Source organism: Phocoena phocoena, chromosome 2 (genome assembly GCF_963924675.1).
Source record: "Phocoena phocoena chromosome 2, mPhoPho1.1, whole genome shotgun sequence".
Taxonomy (NCBI): Eukaryota; Metazoa; Chordata; class Mammalia; order Artiodactyla; family Phocoenidae; genus Phocoena; species Phocoena phocoena.
In genome coordinates, this window is record NC_089220.1 from 73,853,885 (window position 1) to 73,873,496 (window position 19,612).

General features: G+C 57.9%; 1 protein-coding gene across 1 annotated transcript; it reads left to right on the top strand.

The window, feature by feature from the left end:
* The first annotated feature begins 2,140 nt into the window (after positions 1–2,140).
* ZFHX2 (zinc finger homeobox 2) lies at positions 2,141–15,603 on the top strand. The gene is made up of 9 exons (XM_065871945.1): positions 2,141–4,199; positions 4,387–4,904; positions 5,460–5,700; positions 7,041–7,115; positions 7,542–7,600; positions 9,068–9,268; positions 9,660–9,786; positions 9,960–13,430; positions 13,691–15,603. Exons 1-9 carry the CDS (start codon positions 2,156–2,158, stop codon positions 14,668–14,670), a joined length of 7,716 nt encoding a protein of 2,571 aa, XP_065728017.1. The 5' UTR covers positions 2,141–2,155; the 3' UTR covers positions 14,671–15,603.
* Positions 15,604–19,612: the final 4,009 nt, after the last annotated feature.

Sequence of the window (19,612 nt, forward strand, 5' to 3'; positions counted from 1 at the left end):
TTTAATCGTTCGATATCTGCTGATAATTGAGAACTGAAGAGGAGTCAGGCCACCTGGGACACTGGGAGAAGCATGGGATGGTGAGGCATGGGGGAATTGGTGAGTTTGAGGGGGGACCAAGGTAAAAAAGCGGGTGGGGCTCAGTAATCCTAGTCAGCTGGAGGCAGTTCAGGAATCCTGACTTCTAGACTTTGGGAGGCTCATTTCGCCAGTACTGTCTGCGGGGCAGTCCGCGTAGATGGAGGAGCCCAGGCCACAGCTTTGGGGACTAGCTCTGTGCCCGCCAGTCCTTTTCTAGTCTCACGGCCTGGGAGCTGTGTGACAATCAGCAGCTTATTCCGCCTCTCTTTCTTGGGTGCCTCACCCATAAAATAAGGTTGTCGTGAGATTAAATGAGATAACTGATTAAAGCAGTTAACACAGTGCCAGGATCATGCTATATGTACCTTAATATTATTACTGTTACTTTTTTTAATCCCTGGGGAGGAGGAGGGGTGCGGCTCATCTCACACAAGCCATTGTCTCAATTGGCCAGAAGCTCTTCCACCTGTGATGAGAGATGGCTATGGAACGCATCTGAGAGCAGCATGGTGTCTGCAGGCCAGAGGAAAGTCACTGTGGCCTCTCTGGCAAGAGGACCTTGACTTTGGGAAACTAACTCTTCAGGGTATGGAAAATCTGAGGGTCTTTCCCAGAGCTGATTTATTCAACAGACATGTATGGGTATGTGGCAGGCATCTTTCTCGGTACCAATGATAGGGCAACCAATAAAGCAGAGTTCCTGCGCTCATGGAACGTAGTTTCTAGAAGGGAGAAATAAGGAAACCAGGAAATATCAGGTAGTGATGAATCTCTGAAGAAAATACGCCCCCACCCCCCGCCGCCGCCGGTTGCGTTAGCTTCTGTAGAGAGGCGAGGCCTGTTGGAAGAGGTGCTATTCAAGCAGACACCGAATGACAAGGAGCCACTGGGCAGAAGTCTGGGGGAAGAGCACTGCAGGCAGAGTAAACAGCTCGGGCAAGCTGCCAAGGTGGGAATGAACTTGGTGTGTTTGAGGAACCAAGAAGGCCAGTGGGCTGGAGTTAGCCAGCCAGGTGGGGTGGAGAGTATTAAAGATGTGTCAGAAGTAGGCAGGTGCCAGGTCAAATAGGCCTTTTTTGTAGATCAGGGAGCAGAGTTTGGATTTTATTTACCCTGCAGTGAGCTCACTGATGGGTTCTCAGCAGAATATAGTATGGTTTCCATTTTGAAAGGTGATTATGATGCCTGAAATCTGCTTTAAAACAATACAGGAAAAGGGGAAGTGGGTGAGGATATAGCTGAAACAAGATTGGCCATGAGTTAACAGCAAGGTCCTCCTGTATAGCACAGGGAACTATACTCAATGTCCCGTGATACACCATAATGGAAAAGAATATAAAGAAGAATGTCTCTGTGTGTAACTGAGTCACTTTGCTGTAAGTAGAGATTGCCACAAACTGCACTTCAATTAAAGAAAAAAAAAAGATTGGCCCTGAGTTTGGAGACTGTTGAAGCTGGGTGATGAGTACAAACGGGTTCCTCATATTGTTTGGTCTATCTTTATGTATGTTTGGCATTTCTCATAATTGAGAAATAAATAAAAGATCATTCTGAGTGGAAGGAGGGGCAGTAGTGGAAGTGGAGGCCAACGTGGAGTCTGTTGCACTCGTTCAGGAAAGCGACAGTAATGGCTTGGGCCAGGGTGGTGCTGACGGAGACGTGGATGAATGGAAGGCTGAGACGCTCGCTTGAGAGACTGCTGTCGAATTGCCTGCCTGTGGGTGAGGGCGAGAGGACACTTTGGGTTTCTAGCCTAAGCAACCAGGTAAATGGTGGTACCAAGTTTTGAGATCGGGAAGATGGGAAGAAACAAGTTCAGGGCAGAAATAAAGAGTTCTGATTCTGGACATGTTCACTTTGAAGTCTGTTAGACGCTAAGGTAATGAAGCTTCAAGCTGGCAAATGGGCGCTTGAATCCGGCGCTCAGGGAGGAGGGTGGGGCCGGAGGATCCGGAGAATCTACTGCCTGACTGGGTGTCTCCGCTGCCACCTCACAGCTCCGCTCTCTCCGTGTCTCCCCCACAGGGTCCTGGCTGTCACGCTGAAATGAACCCCCAGCTCTCCTCCGTCTGCCATGGCCACCCTTAACTCGTCCTCTACCGCTGGCACCACCCCCTCCCCTGGGCACAATGCCCCGTCCCCGCCTCCGGACACCTCCCCCCGCACCCCCTCTGATCCTGTCACCAAAGATCCCCCTGCGGCCCCCTCCGCCTCTGAGAGCATGAGGTCCTCAGAGCCCGGGGGGCAGCCCCTGGAGCCAGGCTGTGGCCTCGTCCCACCAAAGGAGATAGGGGAGCCCCAAGAGGAGCCTGGCCGTGGTGGCTCCCCGCCAAAGGGCCTGGGGGCGGAAGAGGACAAGAAGCAGGGGGAGGGAGGAGGAGGGCTCCCTCCTGTGGACCTGAGCGACCACTTAGTCTTCACGGCTGGCGGTGAGGCCTGCCTAGTGGCCAAGCTGTCCCTGACAGGTGGCAGCGAACTCCCGTTACCAAAGGGCTTCCCCTGGGGTGAGGCAGGCATCAAGGAAGAGCCCAGCCTGCCCCTCCTTGCCCACCCGCCCCCTGTACACCTCACTGCCCTTCACATCCAACATGGCTTTGACCCAATCCAAGGCTTTAGCTCTTCTGACCAAATTCTGTCCCACGATACCTCAGCGCCATCTCCGGCCACCTGTGAGGGAAGGGTTGGAGCCTTCTGGAGCTACCAGCTGGCTCCAAACCCACCTGGAGATCCCAAAGATGGCCCCACGGGGAGCAGGGGAGGAGACCCCAGGGCACTCTTCTGGCTCTGCCTCCCGTGCCGCCTGGGTTTCGGCAGGCCCCAGGCCTTTGTGGGTCACACACAGTCTCACGGGGTGAAGCTAACCGCTGCTCAACACCAGGGCCTGCCAGGCAACCCAGCCGTGCTCCGGGAGGGGGACGAGGGCTGCGTGGCCCTCCTGAGCTTCCTGGAACCACAGCTGCCTGCTCACGCCCCTTTAGAAATACCCCTTGACAACAGCAGCACCGTGAACATGGAGGCCCACGCGGCTCAGACCGAGGATGGCCCCGCTGCGGCCGAAGCCCAGGCCCCTGTCCTGCCCGTGGAAGAAGGCATGGCCCTCAGCCCGCCCTCCCCGCTGACAACCCCAGCCGCCTGGAACCCCAGCCCAAGCCAAGCCAAAGAATCGCCGACGCTGGCAGGCGAGGCAGGGCCAGGTTGGTTCCCCGAGGGGCAAGAGGAGGATGGAGGGCTCTGCCCCTCGCTCAACCAAAGCTCACCCACCTCCAAGGACGGGGGCGTTCTCCCTGCCCCAGTGGGCTCCCCCGAAGACCCCGGTGACCCGCCCCAGCCCTATCGCCCAGCCGACGATTACACCCCGGCCCCTGCGGCCTTCCAGGGCCTCAGCCTGTCCAGCCACATGGCTCTGCTACACTCGCGCAACTCCTGCAAGACGCTCAAGTGTCCCAAGTGCAATTGGCACTACAAGTACCAGCAGACCCTGGATGTGCACATGCGGGAGAAGCACCCTGAGAGCAACAGTCACTGCAGCTACTGCAGCGCTGGGGGCGCCCACCCCCGCCTCGCCCGGGGGGAGAGCTACAACTGTGGCTACAAGCCCTACCGCTGCGACGTCTGCAACTACTCCACCACCACCAAGGGCAACCTCAGCATCCACATGCAGTCCGACAAGCACCTGGCCAACCTGCAGGGCTTCCAGGCGGGGCCGGTGGGGCAGGGGAGCCCCCAAGAGGCAGCGCTCCCGCCCCCCGCGGGGGACAAGGAGCCCAAGACCAAAGCGTCCTGGCAGTGCAAGGTGTGCAGCTACGAGACCAACGTCTCCCGCAATCTGCGCATCCACATGACCTCCGAGAAGCACATGCAGAACGTCCTCATGCTACACCAGGGGCTGCCGCTGGGGCTGCCGCCGGGGACGGTGGGGCCAGGCCCCCCTCCCCCGGCAGGGGCTGCCCCCGCCACCTCCCCTGACCTCTTCCAGTACTTCGGACCGCAGGCCCTAGGGCAGCCTCAGGCTCCCTTGCCTGGCCCCGGGTTGAGGCCAGACAAGCCCCTGGAAGCCCAGCTGCTCCTCAATGGCTTCCACCACCTCGGAGCACCTGCCCGCAAGTTCCCCACAGCTGGTAAGCTCCCTGGGTGTTCTCTTTTCCCTTCCTCGGGGCCAAACTCGGTTCCCTGCTTTCTCCCCAGGGCCAGCCCCGCCGCTTAAATAACCCCAGCTCCCTCAGCATCCACCCCTCCCATTCCCACACAGCACACTGACCCTTCCCTGTTCCTTCCTGGGGCCACTAACCTGTCTCTGTCCCCTAGCCCCCGGCAGCCCCTCCCTGGACGCCCACCTGCCTCAAAGTCAGCTTCTGGGCCCCTTGTCCGACGGGCTGCCTGCCTCGCCGCCCCCAGATGACAGCCCATCCCTGAAGGTGTTCCGATGCCTCGTGTGCCAGGCCTTCAGCACAGACAGCCTGGAGCTGCTGCTCTACCACTGCAGCGTGGGCCGGAGCCTCCCGGAGGCCGAGTGGAAGGAGGTAGCTGGTGACACCCACCGCTGCAAGCTCTGCTGCTATGGCACCCAGCTCAAGGCCAACTTCCAACTCCACCTCAAGACCGACAAACATGCTCAGAAGTACCAGCTGGCGGCCCACCTGAGGGAGGGGGGCGGGGCCATGGGCACCCCCTCCCCAGTGCCCCTGGGAGATGGGGCTCCTTATGGGTCTGTCCCCACCCTGCACCTGCGCTGCAACATCTGTGACTTTGAGTCCAACAGCAAGGAGAAGATGCAGCTGCACGCCCGGGGTGCGGCCCACGAAGAGAACATCCAGATCTATAAGGTGAGAGCAGGGCAGGAATCTGGGATTTGAAGGGCACAGCACAGAGCCTGAGGGGGAGAGGAGAAGGGGACGGGGCTGGAGCAAGGAGATGCAGAGTGGGAAGGTGATGCGAAAACCCAGGGGGGCGGGATTGGAGAAAAAAGGCCAGGGCACCAGGGGAAAAACTATTTGGAGACAGACGTGGAGAAAGACCAAAGGATGGTGGACTCTGACCAAGCGACTCCGGTACTTTATTCAACTTTTCTGGCGTTTGGGACTAGCGGGAGGGTTCTGTGTCTGCTCAGTCCATCTTGTCCCCAGAAGTTCAAGAGGATGGAACCAGATTCCATTCATATACTAGGAGGGAGTCCAGGATTGGTAGTAGGAAGAGGAGGAGACGGTGGAGAAAAGGCAGTCACACTCAGGTGGCCAAAGGAAGGAAGAGGAAAGCCCAAGAGGGAGGAAGGGGTGTCGGGGTGCTGCTGGTCAGGCCCCCCGGGGAGGCAAAGGGGCCCCCGGGACCTGGGGGCGTCCATCGGTCCTTCTGCGCCTGAGCAGCCTCCCTCCCGTTTCCAGTTTCTGCTGGAGATGGAGGGGGCAGCGGCGGGGACGGAGCTGGGGCTGTTCCGCTGCCTGCTGTGCGCCTGGGAGACGCCCTCCCGCCTGGCTGTGCTGCGGCACCTGCGCGCCCCTGCCCACCGCGATGCCCAGGCCCAGCGGCGCCTGCAGCTGCTACAGAGCGGCCCCGCAGCCGACGAGGGGCTCTCAGCTCTTCAGAGCATCCTGAGCTTCAGCCACGGGCAGCTCCGGCCTCCCGGTGAGGAAGAGGGGACTGGAGAAGAAGAGGTGGGCGGGGAGGGCAGCCAGGGCGGGAGCTGGGGGCCCAGGAGAAAGTGGCACGGGGACGAGAAATGGGTCCGTGCACAGTCCAGAGCAAGCGGAAAGGCGCTGGGAAGGCTGCTGAAACTGGCTTTTAGGAACACTGGGGCAGTGGGGAACAAGAGGCTGTTGGAGGAGGAGGCAGAGAAGAGCAGGGATTTTGCTGGGTGGAGAGGTAGAGCAGGAAGGGAGGTGAGAAGGAACCACCCAGTGATTCCGAGTGGTGACTGTGTGCTGGCAAAGCTTGGGGTGGGCGGGGGGCGGGGCGTGGCAGCAGCTGGTCAGGAAGGAGAGGAAGGGAGAAAAAGAGAAAGAAAGAATAGAATCAGCTTTGGGCTGGGCCAGGACTTGTCAGAAGGAGGTGGGAGCTGGGGGCATGGCCCGAAGGCAGCAGGATGGGAAGCCCTGGATGAGCTCCCCAGCCCTTCCTGTCTCCTAGGAGGTCTTCAGCCCGAAGGCTGGGCTTAGGGTCCCCCTTAGGCAGCTGAGGTTGTAAGAGAGAGACTGGGCAGAGCCCACCAGGCACCATTGACCCAGAGGGTGCAGAAGAGCCTGGAAGGGGCTGTGAGAGCTGGGCACAGGTGTCCGGGCTTTGCAGAGGCCGGCGGTGGGCAAGGGTGAGAGCAGGGGCAGCAGGAACCAGGAACAGGCAGCATTGACTGGTGCTAATTGAATTGCCAATACACTGGTTGGAGTTAAGGGCCGGAGGGGCCCAGATCAATAGCTAACGATCCTGGAGCAGGACTGAATGGAGTTAAGGAACTTTAACACTTTAATTAGGCTGCCACCGAAAATAAATTCCTACACATCTGTCAATTCTTGCTTGAGTGGTAATCTCCTCTCCCAGCTAGACCTGCCGCCTCCTGCTCACTGCAGCTGCTTCCTTTCAACCTCACCTTCCCTCTTCGGCGCCCCTCACTCTACATTTCTGGGCTCCCTTCTTCCAGGATCAGTCAAGACAGGGAGCTGAGTTTGGTCCTGTTTCTATCGCCTGCTGCTGGACCTGTTCCCTCATCTTTAATGATGGGGCTAGACTCGCAGAGATGATTTCTTAGGCTCTACCAGTTCCAACACTGTAATTTCCCCCCTCATCCTCTGTATTTCTTTTTGGCGGCTTTTTGTCCTCTCCTGCCTATTGACTCATCTATCCATCTTCTCCCTTTACTGCCTGGCTGCTTGTCCTGCTTCTTCTGCCCTACGTCCTCCCTCCTCTGCCCTATGTCCTCCCTCCTCTGATGCTTCATCCTTTTAAATTAACTCTCTCTTCATCCTACACAGGGAAGGCTCCTGTCACCCCCTTAGCTGAGCCACCCACCCCTGAGAAAGATGCCCAGAATAAGACAGAACAATTGGGTGAGTTGCTCATCTGATCCATTTCTTTCTCCATCCCTTGCCCTCCTCACCCCCCAGTCCTAATATTATACATTCTGAGGTGCTCACGGGACCTTGTGGTAATCCAGACACCCAGCAAGGCCTCCTGTGCAGAAGGAGCTGAAGTGATCAAAAGAAAGGGCTCATCAGAGGGAAGGGAGGCGGAGCCACAGAAAGCTGGGTGCTTTTGCCCTCCGGCCATCCCGCTAACCCGGGCTCAGCCCTGCCAAGCTCCACTCCCTGTACTGAGCGCAGATCTGTGCTTCCCTGCCCTTTCTCCCTTTCCCCAGAGCCCACCCCTACCTTGGAAGCCCTCTGCTACAAATCAGGTCATCTTAAGGGCCGGGGGTCTGTGAAAGGAAGAGGAAGGGGCTGTCAGAGTCTCTTAATCTCTCCTTTCATCTTCAGCTTCTGAAGAGGCAGAGAACAAGACTGGCCCTCCTGGAGACAGTGCCGACCAGACCACGGTCAGAACCGGGGTAACTAGGAAGATCTTGGGGGGGGCATCTAATTTTACTGAGATCTGCTCATATCCTAAAGGCTGAACTTCTAATTAGTAGGTCTTTACAGACAAGAGATTTCAGACCAAAGGCAGATCTAATTTTATCATGCTTGTGACTTACGTCACTCCAAATACAACATTTCAGAAATTGCACCTAGGTCCAGTTACCGGATGTGAGCACCAGCTGAGCCGGCCCTGAGGGGTGGAGCACAGAGGGAGACAGAATGAAAAGAGAAAGGCAAAAATAAAACACTAGCTGCTGCCCAGCTCTTTATTCCTGTTGGGAGCAGAAAGATGTGAAGTTCATCTTCTACAGAGAACCCCGAGCCTGGGTGGAACTGCCTTGTCACCTCCTTCCTCAGGCTAGAGGAACTGACCCAGATGATCCACGCAGACAGGAAGCTCTGCAAGTCTCCGAGTGGCTGACCTAGACAGGGCCCAAGAGTAGCTTAGCTCTGTGGCCTGAAAGGGTTCATTCTGAGGGGATTCCCAGCCTTTGGTCTTGAGGTGCCACCCTGTGCCTCCCAGCTCTCCAAACCGGACTGCAATATGCCGTGTGTATTACGACTGCAAACTGCTGCAGCGACGGCTTATGTCCTCAGCTCCCCTGCCTCCTAACTCCTGTTCCAGCTATCTGCTCCCAGGGCTATAGGTGCGTTAAGATGAGCGTCTGAATACCTTTCCTTTATGGCCATCCCCTCCCTGACATGCGGGCCTGGACCAGTGGCACAGGCGACAGGAGAGGAAGTGCAGGCTGACAGAAATGCAGGCTGCAGGTCAGGCAGTCAGGTGACTGAGGCGGAAGTAGGGGGGCCTTCACGCCCCACCCTCTGGAGGTACGGGCGGGAATGCGCGCCAACAGCGCCAGGCCAGAACTTTCCAGGGCCACTGGGGGAGCTGTGGTGTTTGTTTACATTAAAAAGGGAAGGGGAGAAAAAGGCAGGCAAAGGAAGTGGGAAGGAGGGAGAAAGAGCCGGCTTCTGAGCAGACAGGTAGGGAGTGCCCCGCTTAGTCCAGGGACCTTGGAGAGGCAGAGTGGCAGGGATTCAGGAGCCTCTGGGTCCAGGAAGTGCCAGAAGCAAGGGGAGCTATTTCACGGAGGAGCACAGGCACGGTGGGGGCAGGTAAGAAAAGAAAACTAAATCAGAGGAGGTAGGTACAGGGTCGTCCTGTCGGCTGGAGAACGGAGTAGGGCAGCAGAGACAGGGGAAGAGAGAGGCCAGGATGGAGGGAGAAGGCAGGACAGAGAAGGCGGGCCAGCCGGGGCAGCCCAGCCTAGGCCTTTGTCCCCGTCCAAGTGAAGCGAGGGAGGAGCCAGCTTTCAGGACTGGGACTCCTCCTCCAGCAGTGGTAGGACCAGGCTGTGTCCGGGTGAGTGATGGTGGGTCCCACCCCTTCCCTGACACCTCCCCCCACCGCCTGTGTGCCCCAGGTGTTCTGCTGTCCATACTGCAGTTTCCTGAGCCCAGAGTCCGAGCAGGTGAGGGCGCACGCGCTCTCCCAGCACGCAGTGCAGCCCAAGTACCGGTGCCCTCTGTGCCAGGAGCAGCTGGTGGGCCGGCCTGCCCTGCACTTCCACCTCAGCCACCTGCACAACGTGGTGCCCGAGTGCGTTGAGAGGCTGCTGCTCGCGGTGAGTACGGGCTGGGGGGCAAGGCAGGAGGGCAGGCAGAGGCCGCGGTGTCCGGCCAGCTGTGTGTGCCGAGGGGAGCGGCTCTGTGTGGGTTTGAAGGTGGAGTTTAGAGCTGGAGGGAACCTCAGAGCCGAAACCTGTCCAGAGCCTCTACTCGCTGGGGAGGAAGCGCCCTTGGGTCCTGAGAGGAGCTGTTCCACAGCAGGCACGGCTGCCGGACAGGACAGGCAGCAGCCCAGGCCCTCCCCTCCGTGGGGAAGGCAGAAGTTAGGTAGGAGGTTTGTCCACAGAGGAGGCTGGAGCTGGGCTGTGCACAGACACAGGTGCAGAGCTGGGGGGTCTGGGGTAGCGGGACGGTGGCGGGAAGTCACTGGGATCTCTTCCATCGCAGGCCACAACTGTAGAGATGACCTTGACGACCAAAGTGCTGCCTGGGCCCACTCTAAGCCCTCTGGGGGACGGCCCAGAGCCCCCCGCTCCCGGGCCAGAGTCTGTGCCCAGCAGAGACCAAGCAGCAGGTAAGGAAGGGAGGGCAGACCTCCCAAGGTGGCAGGAAAGGGGACCTGGATTCCTCGGACCAAGAAGGTCTAAAGACAACTGAGGCAAGGATGAGTTGCCCTAGATATTGAGTGGGTGGGGTCTGACTTAGACAAAGTTCCCTTCTCACTGCGCCCCCTTCTCTCTCCCCTAGAAGGCCCTCACCTGACCCCGGAAGCCAGTCCCGATCCTCTTCTTGAGCCTCCCCTGCCCTCAGCCGAGGCCCCAGACAAGCCCATGGGAAGCCCTGACCAGCCCCCTTCTCCAGCCCCGTCTCCAGCCCCTCGGCCCGATGCCCAAGCTGACGAGGTAGCTCCTCCACCCACCACGGCTGAGGAGGAAGAGGGGGCTGGCGGGGAGCCCCGCCTGGCAGAGCCAGCTCCGGCTGACTCTCGCCACCCTCTGACCTATCGGAAGACCACCAACTTTGCCCTGGACAAGTTTCTCGACCCTGCCCGGCCCTACAAGTGCACTGTGTGTAAGGAGTCCTTCACGCAGAAGAACATTCTCCTGGTCCATTATAACTCGGTCTCCCACCTGCACAAGATGAAGAAGGCTGCCATTGACCCCTCCGGGCCTGCCCGCGGGGAAGCCGGGGCCGCGCCCGCCCCCGCAGCTGCCACAGACAAGCCCTTTAAGTGCACGGTCTGCCGCGTCTCGTACAACCAGAGCTCCACCCTGGAGATCCACATGCGCTCCGTCCTGCACCAGACTCGCTCGAGGGGAGCCAAGACGGATGCCAAGGCCGAGGGGCCAGAGCGCGGCCCAGAAGAGCCCAAGGAAGGCGAGACTGAGGGGGAGGTGGGCACTGAGAAGAAGGGCCCTGACCCTGGTGGCTTCGTGTCTGGTGGACTGCCCTTCCTGTCCCCTCCCCCACCTCCCCTGGACCTGCACCGATTCCCAGCCCCACTCTTCGCCCCACCAGTCCTGCCCTCCTTCCCTCTGGTGCCCGAGTCCCTGCTTAAGCTCCAGCAGCAGCAGCTGCTCCTGCCCTTCTACCTCCATGACCTCAAGGTAGGGCCCAAACTGGCACTGGCTGGGCCCGCGCCCCTGCTGTCCCTGCCGGCCGCCACCCCTCCTCCCCCGCCCCCTAAGGCCGAGCTGGCTGAGCGAGAGTGGGAGCGGCCACCTGCGGCAGAAGAGGGGAACGAGACGGCGCCCAGCTCACCCCCCCAGCCAACGCCCAACGAGGCAGCCCGCACTGCAGCCAAAGCCCTTCTAGAAAACTTTGGCTTTGAGCTGGTGATCCAGTACAATGAGGGGAAGCAGGCTGTGCCCCCTCCCCCAACCCCACCCCGACTCGAGGCCCTGGGGGGCGGGGACAAGCTGGCCTGCGGGGCCTGTGGGAAACTCTTCTCCAACATGCTCATCCTCAAGACACACGAGGAGCACGTGCACCGCCGCTTTCTGCCCTTTGAGGCCCTGAGCCGATATGCCGCTCAGTTTCGAAAGAGCTATGATAGCCTCTACCCACCCCCGGCAGGGTCCCCCAAACCTCCCGATGGGCCTCTGGATTCACCTGCTCCCCACCTGGGCCCACCTTTCCTGGTCCCAGAGCCTGAGGCAGGGGGGGCACGCCCCCCTGAGGAGCGAGGCCGGGCAGCAGGATGCTGGCCCCCAGAGGAGGAAGAAAGCTCCAGGGGGAATCTTCCTCCCCTAGTGCCTGCAGGCCGCCGCTTCTCCAGAACCAAGTTCACAGAGTTCCAGACCCAAGCCCTGCAGTCTTTCTTTGAGACCAGCGCCTACCCCAAGGACGGAGAGGTGGAGCGGCTCGCAAGTCTCTTGGGCCTGGCTAGCCGTGTGGTGGTGGTGTGGTTCCAGAACGCCCGCCAGAAGGCTCGCAAAAGCGCCGGCGACGGCGGGCCTGTGCCCAGCGGGGGAGGCACTGGGGGAGCCTCTGGCTGCCGGCGCTGCCGCGCCACCTTCTCCTGTGTGTTTGACTTGGTGCGGCACCTCAAGAAATGCTATGACGACCAGCATCCGGAAGAGGAGGAAGAGGCAGAGAGAGGGGAAGAGGAGGAAGACGCAGAGGAGGAAGACGCAGAGGAGGAACAGGGCCCAGAACCCCCAGCGGGGCCTGAGGGCCCATCACCAGAACCTCCAGACAGGGAAGAGCTGGGCCAAGCAGAGGCCACAAAGCCAGGAGGCAAAGAGCCTGAAGGGAGGGCCCCTTCCTCGCCCTCCCCCGTCCACGCCTGTGACCAGTGCGCCATGTCTTTCCCCAGCCAGGCCCTCCTGGCCAGTCACCGCCGGCTCCACTTCCTGCCACCTGTGCAGCCCAGCACTGCCCCCCACCTCCTAGAGCTGCCCTTGCTGCTGTTCGGGGAGCGAAACCCTCCGGTGCCAGGCACTCCACCAGTGCCAGGGCCACCCCTCAAACGGAAGCACGAGGACGGTAGCCTGTCACCCACGGGCAGTGAAGCAGGGGTGGGTGGGGAGGGTGAGCCCCCCAGGGATAAGCGCCTGCGCACCACCATCCTGCCCGAGCAGCTGGAGATCCTGTACCGCTGGTACATGCAGGACTCCAACCCGACACGCAAGATGCTCGACTGCATCTCCGAGGAGGTGGGGCTCAAGAAGCGAGTGGTGCAGGTCTGGTTCCAGAACACCAGGGCCCGGGAGAGGAAGGGCCAGTTCCGAAGCACCCCCGGGGCAGTGCCCAGTCCGGCAGTCAAGGTCCCCATCACACCCAGCCCCGCACCCTTCCCCAAGTTCAACCACTTGCTGGGCAAGGTGGATGATGGGGCTGGGAGGGAGGCCCCAAAGAGGGAAACACCCGCTTTTCCCTACCCCACGGTCACCCCTGCTGCTGGTCCTCTGCCTTTCCTGCCACCTGGGAAAGAGGGCCCCACTCTGACACCAGAGCCACCTCTACCTCTCCCACCGCCCCCTCCACCCAATGAGGATGAGGGCCCAGAGGAACCGTCTAAAGCTTCTCCAGACAGTGAGGCTTGCAGTCCATCTGCAGGGGATTTAAGTGATTCGTCAGCTTCCAGCCTGGCTGAACCAGAGTCCCCTGGGGCTGGAGGGACCAGTGGGGGCCCAGGAGGTGGGGCTGGGGTCCCAGACGGAATGGGGCAGCGGCGCTACAGGACCCAGATGAGCAGTCTGCAGCTAAAGATCATGAAAGCCTGCTATGAAGCCTACCGTACCCCTACCATGCAGGAGTGCGAGGTGCTGGGGGAGGAGATTGGGCTGCCCAAGAGAGTCATCCAGGTCTGGTTCCAGAATGCTCGTGCCAAGGAGAAGAAGGCCAAGCTGCAGGGGGCAGCAGTCGGTGGGGCTGGGGGCAGCAGTGAGGGCCCCTTGGGAGCCCAGCGCACCGACTGCCCCTACTGTGATGTCAAGTATGACTTCTATGTCTCCTGCCGAGGCCACCTCTTTTCCCGCCAGCACCTGGCCAAGCTCAAGGAGGCAGTCCGAGCCCAGCTGAAGAGTGAAAGCAAGTGCTACGACTTGGCCCCAGCACCCGAGGCACCCCCCGCTCCCAAGGCTCCACCTGCCACCACACCTGCCTCTGTGCCCCTCGGGGCTGCCCCGGCTCTGCCTCGCCTGGCCCCGGTCCTCTTGTCCGGCCCAGCTCTGGCCCAGCCCCCGCTGGGCAGCTTAGCTCCTTTCAGCGCAGGTGAGTGAGAGGTTGGGAGAAGCTGGACTTCAGAGGGCATCTCCCTCTAATGAGGTGCCCCTCCTTTTCCTTCTTGACTCCTCCCATCTCCAGTCTCCTCCCTGGCCTCCCTGTGTTTCCAGCTGGTGGGGTAGAGAAGGGAGGAGAGGGAGCATGGAGGCCAGGCGGTGGGGACGCATGAGTATGTGGCTGGAGGTGGCCTCCAGCAGGAAGGATGGCAGCACCAGGAGGTGGCTAATCGGCACTCTTCATCTTCCTAGGCCCTGCAGCCTCCTCAGGCCTCCTTGGCCTCGCCACTTCGGTCCTGCCTGCTACCACAGTGGTCCAGACTGCTGGCCCAGGCTGCCCCTTACCTCAGAGACCTACGCCCAACCACACCAACACCTCCACAGTAGGCACCACTGACCCTGCCCCAGGCCCGCCTACTGAACCCTCTGGGGACAAGGTCTCCGGTGAGCGAAAGCCAGCTGCAGCCCCCGCCAACTCCTCTACCGATGCCCTCAAGAACCTCAAAGCATTGAAGGCCACTGTCCCAGCCATGTTGGGGGGCCAGTTCCTGCCCTTCCCGTTGCCCTCTGCAGGGGGGGCCACGCCGCCAGCTGTCTTTGGCCCCCAGTTACAGGGGGCCTACTTCCAACAGCTCTATGGCATGAAGAAGGGACTGTTTCCCATGAACCCCGTGATACCTCAGACCCTCATCGGACTGCTCCCCAACGCCCTCCTCCAGCCACCACCCCAGGCCCCCGAGCCCATAGCCACAGCGCCTCCGAAGCCGCCTGAACTGCCCGCTCCGGGGGAGGGGGAGGCCGGGGAGGCCGATGAGCTGCTGACAGGCAGCACGGGCATCTCCACCGTGGACGTGACCCACCGCTACCTTTGCCGCCAGTGCAAGATGGCATTTGACGGGGAGGCCCTGGCCACTGCTCACCAGAGATCCTTCTGCTTCTTTGGGCGGGGCTCTGGGGGTTCCATGCCCCTCCCACTGCGGGTGCCCATCTGCACCTACCACTGCCTGGCATGTGAGGTGCTGCTGAGTGGGCGAGAAGCCCTGGCCTCGCACCTGCGCTCCTCGGCCCACAGGCGCAAGGCGGCTCCGCCCCCAGGGGGCCCACCTGGCACCGCCACCAACGCCGCCGCTGCCGCCACGGCTGCTGTGGCTTTTGCCAAAGAGGAAGCAAGATTACCTCACACGGACTCCAACCCAAAAACTACTACTACCTCTACACTTCTAGCTTTATAAACAGATAAACCAAGACACGGGGGCAGGGAGGGCCTCGGGGCTCCTCTTACCCCAAGGGGTGTCTGGTGGGAGCTCAAATCCCTAACCCTACCCTTGGCCCTGCCCACCCCCCTGGGAATCTCTCAGTTCCCACCCTCAGTGGGCTTCACACACCCCACCTCCAGCAGAGTCCTGCCTCCTCCTCCACCCCCAGACACACCGATCCTTCACAAATCCTTGCCCCTTGGTCTTCACGGCCAACACATCCATCTTGCCATCTCGATTATTCATTCACATCCACCCTGCCCACCAGACACAAAATCTATCCTTGGTTTCATCTTCCTACAGCCTCTTTCCTACTGAATTCCCAGTCACTCTTCCAACTCCTATAAACACACAAATATGTTATCCCATGCTGTTCCACTGACTGAGAAAACACCAAAAAAAAAAAAAAAAAAAAAGAAGAAAAGAAAACCCAAGACAAGGAAGGGGGAAGGAAAATAAACTTTGCCACTCCCCCTTCTCCTTCCTACCCACCTCGTCTAGAGCGCCATACCGCTCACAAACTCCTTCCAAATACTCAGTTGGCTCCCAAGGTTGGAGCCTGGGATGGGCAGGGAGCCCACGAAACTCTAACCAAACTGGAGGTCAGCGGGGAGAAGTGCTCCCAGCTCACTCTCCTCACACCCCTCCCTCCTCACCTGACAGGGGAGCCCCTGTGGCCTGAACTCTAGGGGAAGCCGTGGCCAGGAACCCCTCTGCCAGCCCCGACCCTGCACCCTGGAAACTGCAGTAACTTATTCTCAAAGGCTTTAAACACAGAGATCCTCTCAGCAGCTGTCGGCCTGCCCCTTGTCCCAGCCCTGCCACGTGGCGGTCCAGCCTCCAGGACCGGCGCTGCCCACCAACGGCAAATCCAAAGTTCTTTAAAGAAAAACTGAAACACACAACCAAAAAAAAAAAAGCCACGAGCGCGAGAGAGAGAGATGGAGAGACCAGAGGAATGAACTAATGGAAAACAAACTTGGAAAACACAGGAAAAAAAAAAAAAAGCCTGAAAACTCTCTCATCAAACAAGTGGTTTTTTTCCTGTTTGTGTCACTCCCCGCCCCACCCCATTTTAAGGGTTCAAGCGTCTTTGAACCACCTTGTCTCTGGAAGATCAAATGGCTTTAAGTCCTTGCTTGGGTTCAGTGGTCCACAAGACTAACGGGAGCGCAGCCCTGCCCTGGCTGTGCCTGGCCTCAGAAGCAGGAGCTGGTAATGGGGAGAAGAGCCTGGAGGCTGGGGAGAGAACCCCATCCTTGCCCCCTGAATTGAGTATTTATCAGGACAGGTAACAAACATCCCCTCATTCTCAGCTGTGAGTTACAAAAGTCAGTGTCACTGAAAGTAGCTTGGCCGTCTCAGGAGGAAAGGGGTGGACTAGGCCGGGCAGTCTGGTTTCTGAATCTTGGGTATGCTTCCCTTTCATGTAGCCGTCACCGTCTCCTCTCATTCACTTCTTTCACAAACCTCTCCTCCCATTCCCTTCCTGGTGCCCCCTTCAGATTTCTGGCACTTCTTGAACCTTTTTGCCTTTGTGGGGACCCTTATGCTCTGTCTGTGTTCTTCCCACACCACCCCATCCTCTCCCCCTGCTTCCTCCGGCCTGGCCCATCTCCTCCGGGAAGCAGCAGCTGCTGCTGGAGGTACCCCCGCAACACACACACACAAAGGAGTTAGGGCCTCCCTATGAAGCTCATGGGGTCTCGAGCTGATGACAGCTAAGGGGATGGGTGGGCAAGGAGATGACCGAAGCACAAGGTGAACCTTTGATAGAGTGAGATCACCAAGGGAACCAACAGATGAGGAATGCGCTAGAAGAGGGTTCCCCGCCTCTAACCTCGTTGTCTCTGTAAGCATCAAGTAACTGTGGCAACTCCAAAGCCCAGCCACAGTGGCACTGGGTGGAGATGCAGGTGTTTTAGCAAAGAAAAGCCTGCAAAAATTTCCCAGTCCTCCAGGTAGTCTCTCCTACGACCCTTGCCCCTAAGACCTCCCCTTTCTAGGTAATCTCCTTCCAAACTCTCCCTGCAGGCTGCTTCTACTACCAGTATCCATTTCATACACGCACACACACAAATTCAGCCAGCCTGGGATTTAGGTTTCCTGGCCTGTCACTCTGTTCCTTGAACATGTTAATACTGAAGCAGTGGCTTATGTGCAGAAAAGATAGGAGGAGCGAAAAGGGGAGGGAAAACTTAGCTCAGCTCCTAGTCTCCATATGCTCTGTGAATCTCACTTCTGGTCCCATTCATTTCTAAAATGAAAAGCTCCTAAACTAGCACATCAGGGGTGGGGTGGATTAGTTATTCTGATGATGCCAAAAATACCAGTTACAAATGCAAGCAAGAAGAGTGAAACTGCCCAACCATGGGCTTGCTGTTGCTGCTCCCACCCTTCCCCCACCTCAGCATCTCTCATGCACCCCTCCCTCCCTCCCTCTCTATCCTTTTCTCTCTCCGGTTGAAATTCTGTGTATAAAACTATTTTCTTAGCAGCATGTGTATGAGGAAAGAAGCTTTTTCACTCTGTGCTTTCTGGGAATGTGATATGTGTATAAAAGTTGAAAACAAACAAAGAAAAATTAGAAAAAAAAAAACAGGAGAAAAAGAGGGAACGTTTTAAAGAAAACCTTGGCAAACACCTTGCATGGGATGATTAGAGGTGTGGTTTCATGCATTTTAGGAATTTACAGCCAGGGTAGGTTGGCTTTAGTTTGAACTATGAATATCTTCACCAGGAGTTAATAATCTCTTACACCCAGGTTCCCTGGCGTGGAGAATCCCATGTACATTCACAGTCGTGGACTAGAGCTGACTGAGTAGCTGTCCTTACCAGGAACCCTATAACCTGGGGGACAGAAGAGCCTGGCCAACTGCTGACCTAGGTCAGTCAACGTGCTTCTGGAGGGTGTGCCATTCCATGTTCCCAGTGGCTGGAGCATTCCTCCCTGACTCCTTCCTGAGACCACCATCAGCAGCAGCACTTCTGCACTGGAGATTCAGTGAGTGGGTGGCTCCTGTGGACAGACGCTGAGTCGGCACAGCCCCGCGCAGAATGCTAGAGGTGAATGCCAAGTCGCCCGGGTTAAAATGTGTTGCTTCTGTGGAGCAGTAAACCAACTCGAGCGCATGGCACAGCCATACCTATCTTGTGATACCCTCCCCTCCCCACCAGCTCTAAAGTGAGCCTGAATCAAGGGCTCATAAGACTGGTCTTAAATGGCTCGGGGCAAAGGCTTAGGGTTTCTGACATACCCAGGTCCTAAAGCATCCAAATTCTGATCCACCCTACTCACTGTCAGGGTCAGTACCAGGAGGAGGAGGTGGAAATGATCTTGGCTATCTTTGCTCTAAACCAGAGCCTGTATGGGGATGGCTTAAGGTACCCAGTTCTCAACTAGGAACAAAAATCAAAGTCTGTGGAAGAAAATTAGAAAATCTGAAGCCGTAGTGGCCAAATGGGGCAGAGTCTGCAATAGGACCACAGAAAGAGACCTGTTCTTCCCCCCGACCCTCTAGCCCCTGGAGTAGACACATTTGCTCCTCTAATCATTCATCCCTGTATAGATACTCACATCTGAAATACAGAGCTCTGTGTATAAGACTGCACCAACGAAGCAAGCAAGCACACCGTCAGAAACAGCAGCAGAACCATGTATAGACAGAGCTACGCGGATACACACAAATGCCAGAAAGAATGGGTCCCATGGGCATATAGGCACAAGGGCCGTGCCCCAGAGTCATCAACTACACTCCCGTTAAGTAAAAACACCCTCCAATATGTAGTAATTTTCTTCACACAATAGGAAGTAGGAAAAGCTTATAAACAGAGAAATGTAACCAGTGTCAAGAAGGGTGACCAAATGTTGACCATTAATCCATGGGAAAGGACCTTAAATTCCTCTGGTGTGGAGACACCATGTACATTCACAGTCGTGGACTGGAGCTGACTGAGTAGCCGTCCTTATCGGGAACCCTGTAATCTGGGGGACAGAAGAGCCTGGCTAGGGAGGGGAGGGAGGTAGAAGAGAAACCAGGAAGAAACTCTGAGGAAAACTTATATGAAACACAGGGATAAACTGTGCTGGGACCCTGTGTTACATGAAGGGCCAGGTATTGGGGAGCAACTAATGAGAAACCTGTAAGCCCTGAGGATGTCATTCTCAGTGAATTGAGTAAGGAAGAAATGTCCCAATTCCAACGAAGTTCTGGCTACAATAAGAAAGGCTATAGGCCCATCCTCAGGGGTTTACAGCATTACAGCGTGGATACAATTGTGAAAAGATGAGATGAAAAAAAAGCCAGAGAGGATGTTCGTAGAAGACCTAGGCCAGGACTCGTTAAATCTGGGGAAAGACGGGAAGTGATCGATCCCCAGGGAAAGCCTCCCGGGGAAAGACAAACTCCCAGAAGAACATAAAATTGAGTGAGGACCCACCCCAACATTCTCCTTCATACAGAGAATCCCCACAGCCTTCAGACACAGGAGAGACAAGGGGTCAATGGCATTATTCCCTGCCAGTAGGCTGAGCCTCATGTTTCTTGCAGCTCCCAGTCATAGAGAGGAGAGGTGTCTGGCTAGAGGCTAGTGGGGAAGCAGGTTGATTACAGGTGGACCAGAAAGACAGTGAGGGGGGAAAGGTGACCAGGATGGACCCATACTCCTCCCCAGCCATATACACACTCTTAAACAAACAGTGGCTAAAAGACTGGAACAAGTCATCAGCAGGAGCTCAGCACTGCCCCACACCCACAGTCCCTCCCTGATATCCCAACCTGCAGCAAGTCTTCTCAACTGGCCTGGCCTCCGCTGTGCTCGCTCCTGGAGAGCCCCGCCCAGTGCTCAAACAGCAGCACCGGCAGCAACTCGCAGGCCAGGCCCTGGACTCTGCCGACCCCTGCTTCCACTCCCCGGG

Excerpts from the sequence above, each read along its gene's own strand:
- ZFHX2 (XM_065871945.1), top strand. The coding sequence starts at position 2,156 with ATGGCCACCCTTAACTCGTCCTCTACCGCTGGCACCACCCCCTCCCCT. Across the intron at positions 5,701-7,040 it reads CGGGCAGCTCCGGCCTCCCG|GGAAGGCTCCTGTCACCCCC; the intron begins GTGAGGAAGAGG and ends CATCCTACACAG. Across the intron at positions 9,269-9,659 it reads TTGAGAGGCTGCTGCTCGCG|GCCACAACTGTAGAGATGAC; the intron begins GTGAGTACGGGC and ends CTTCCATCGCAG.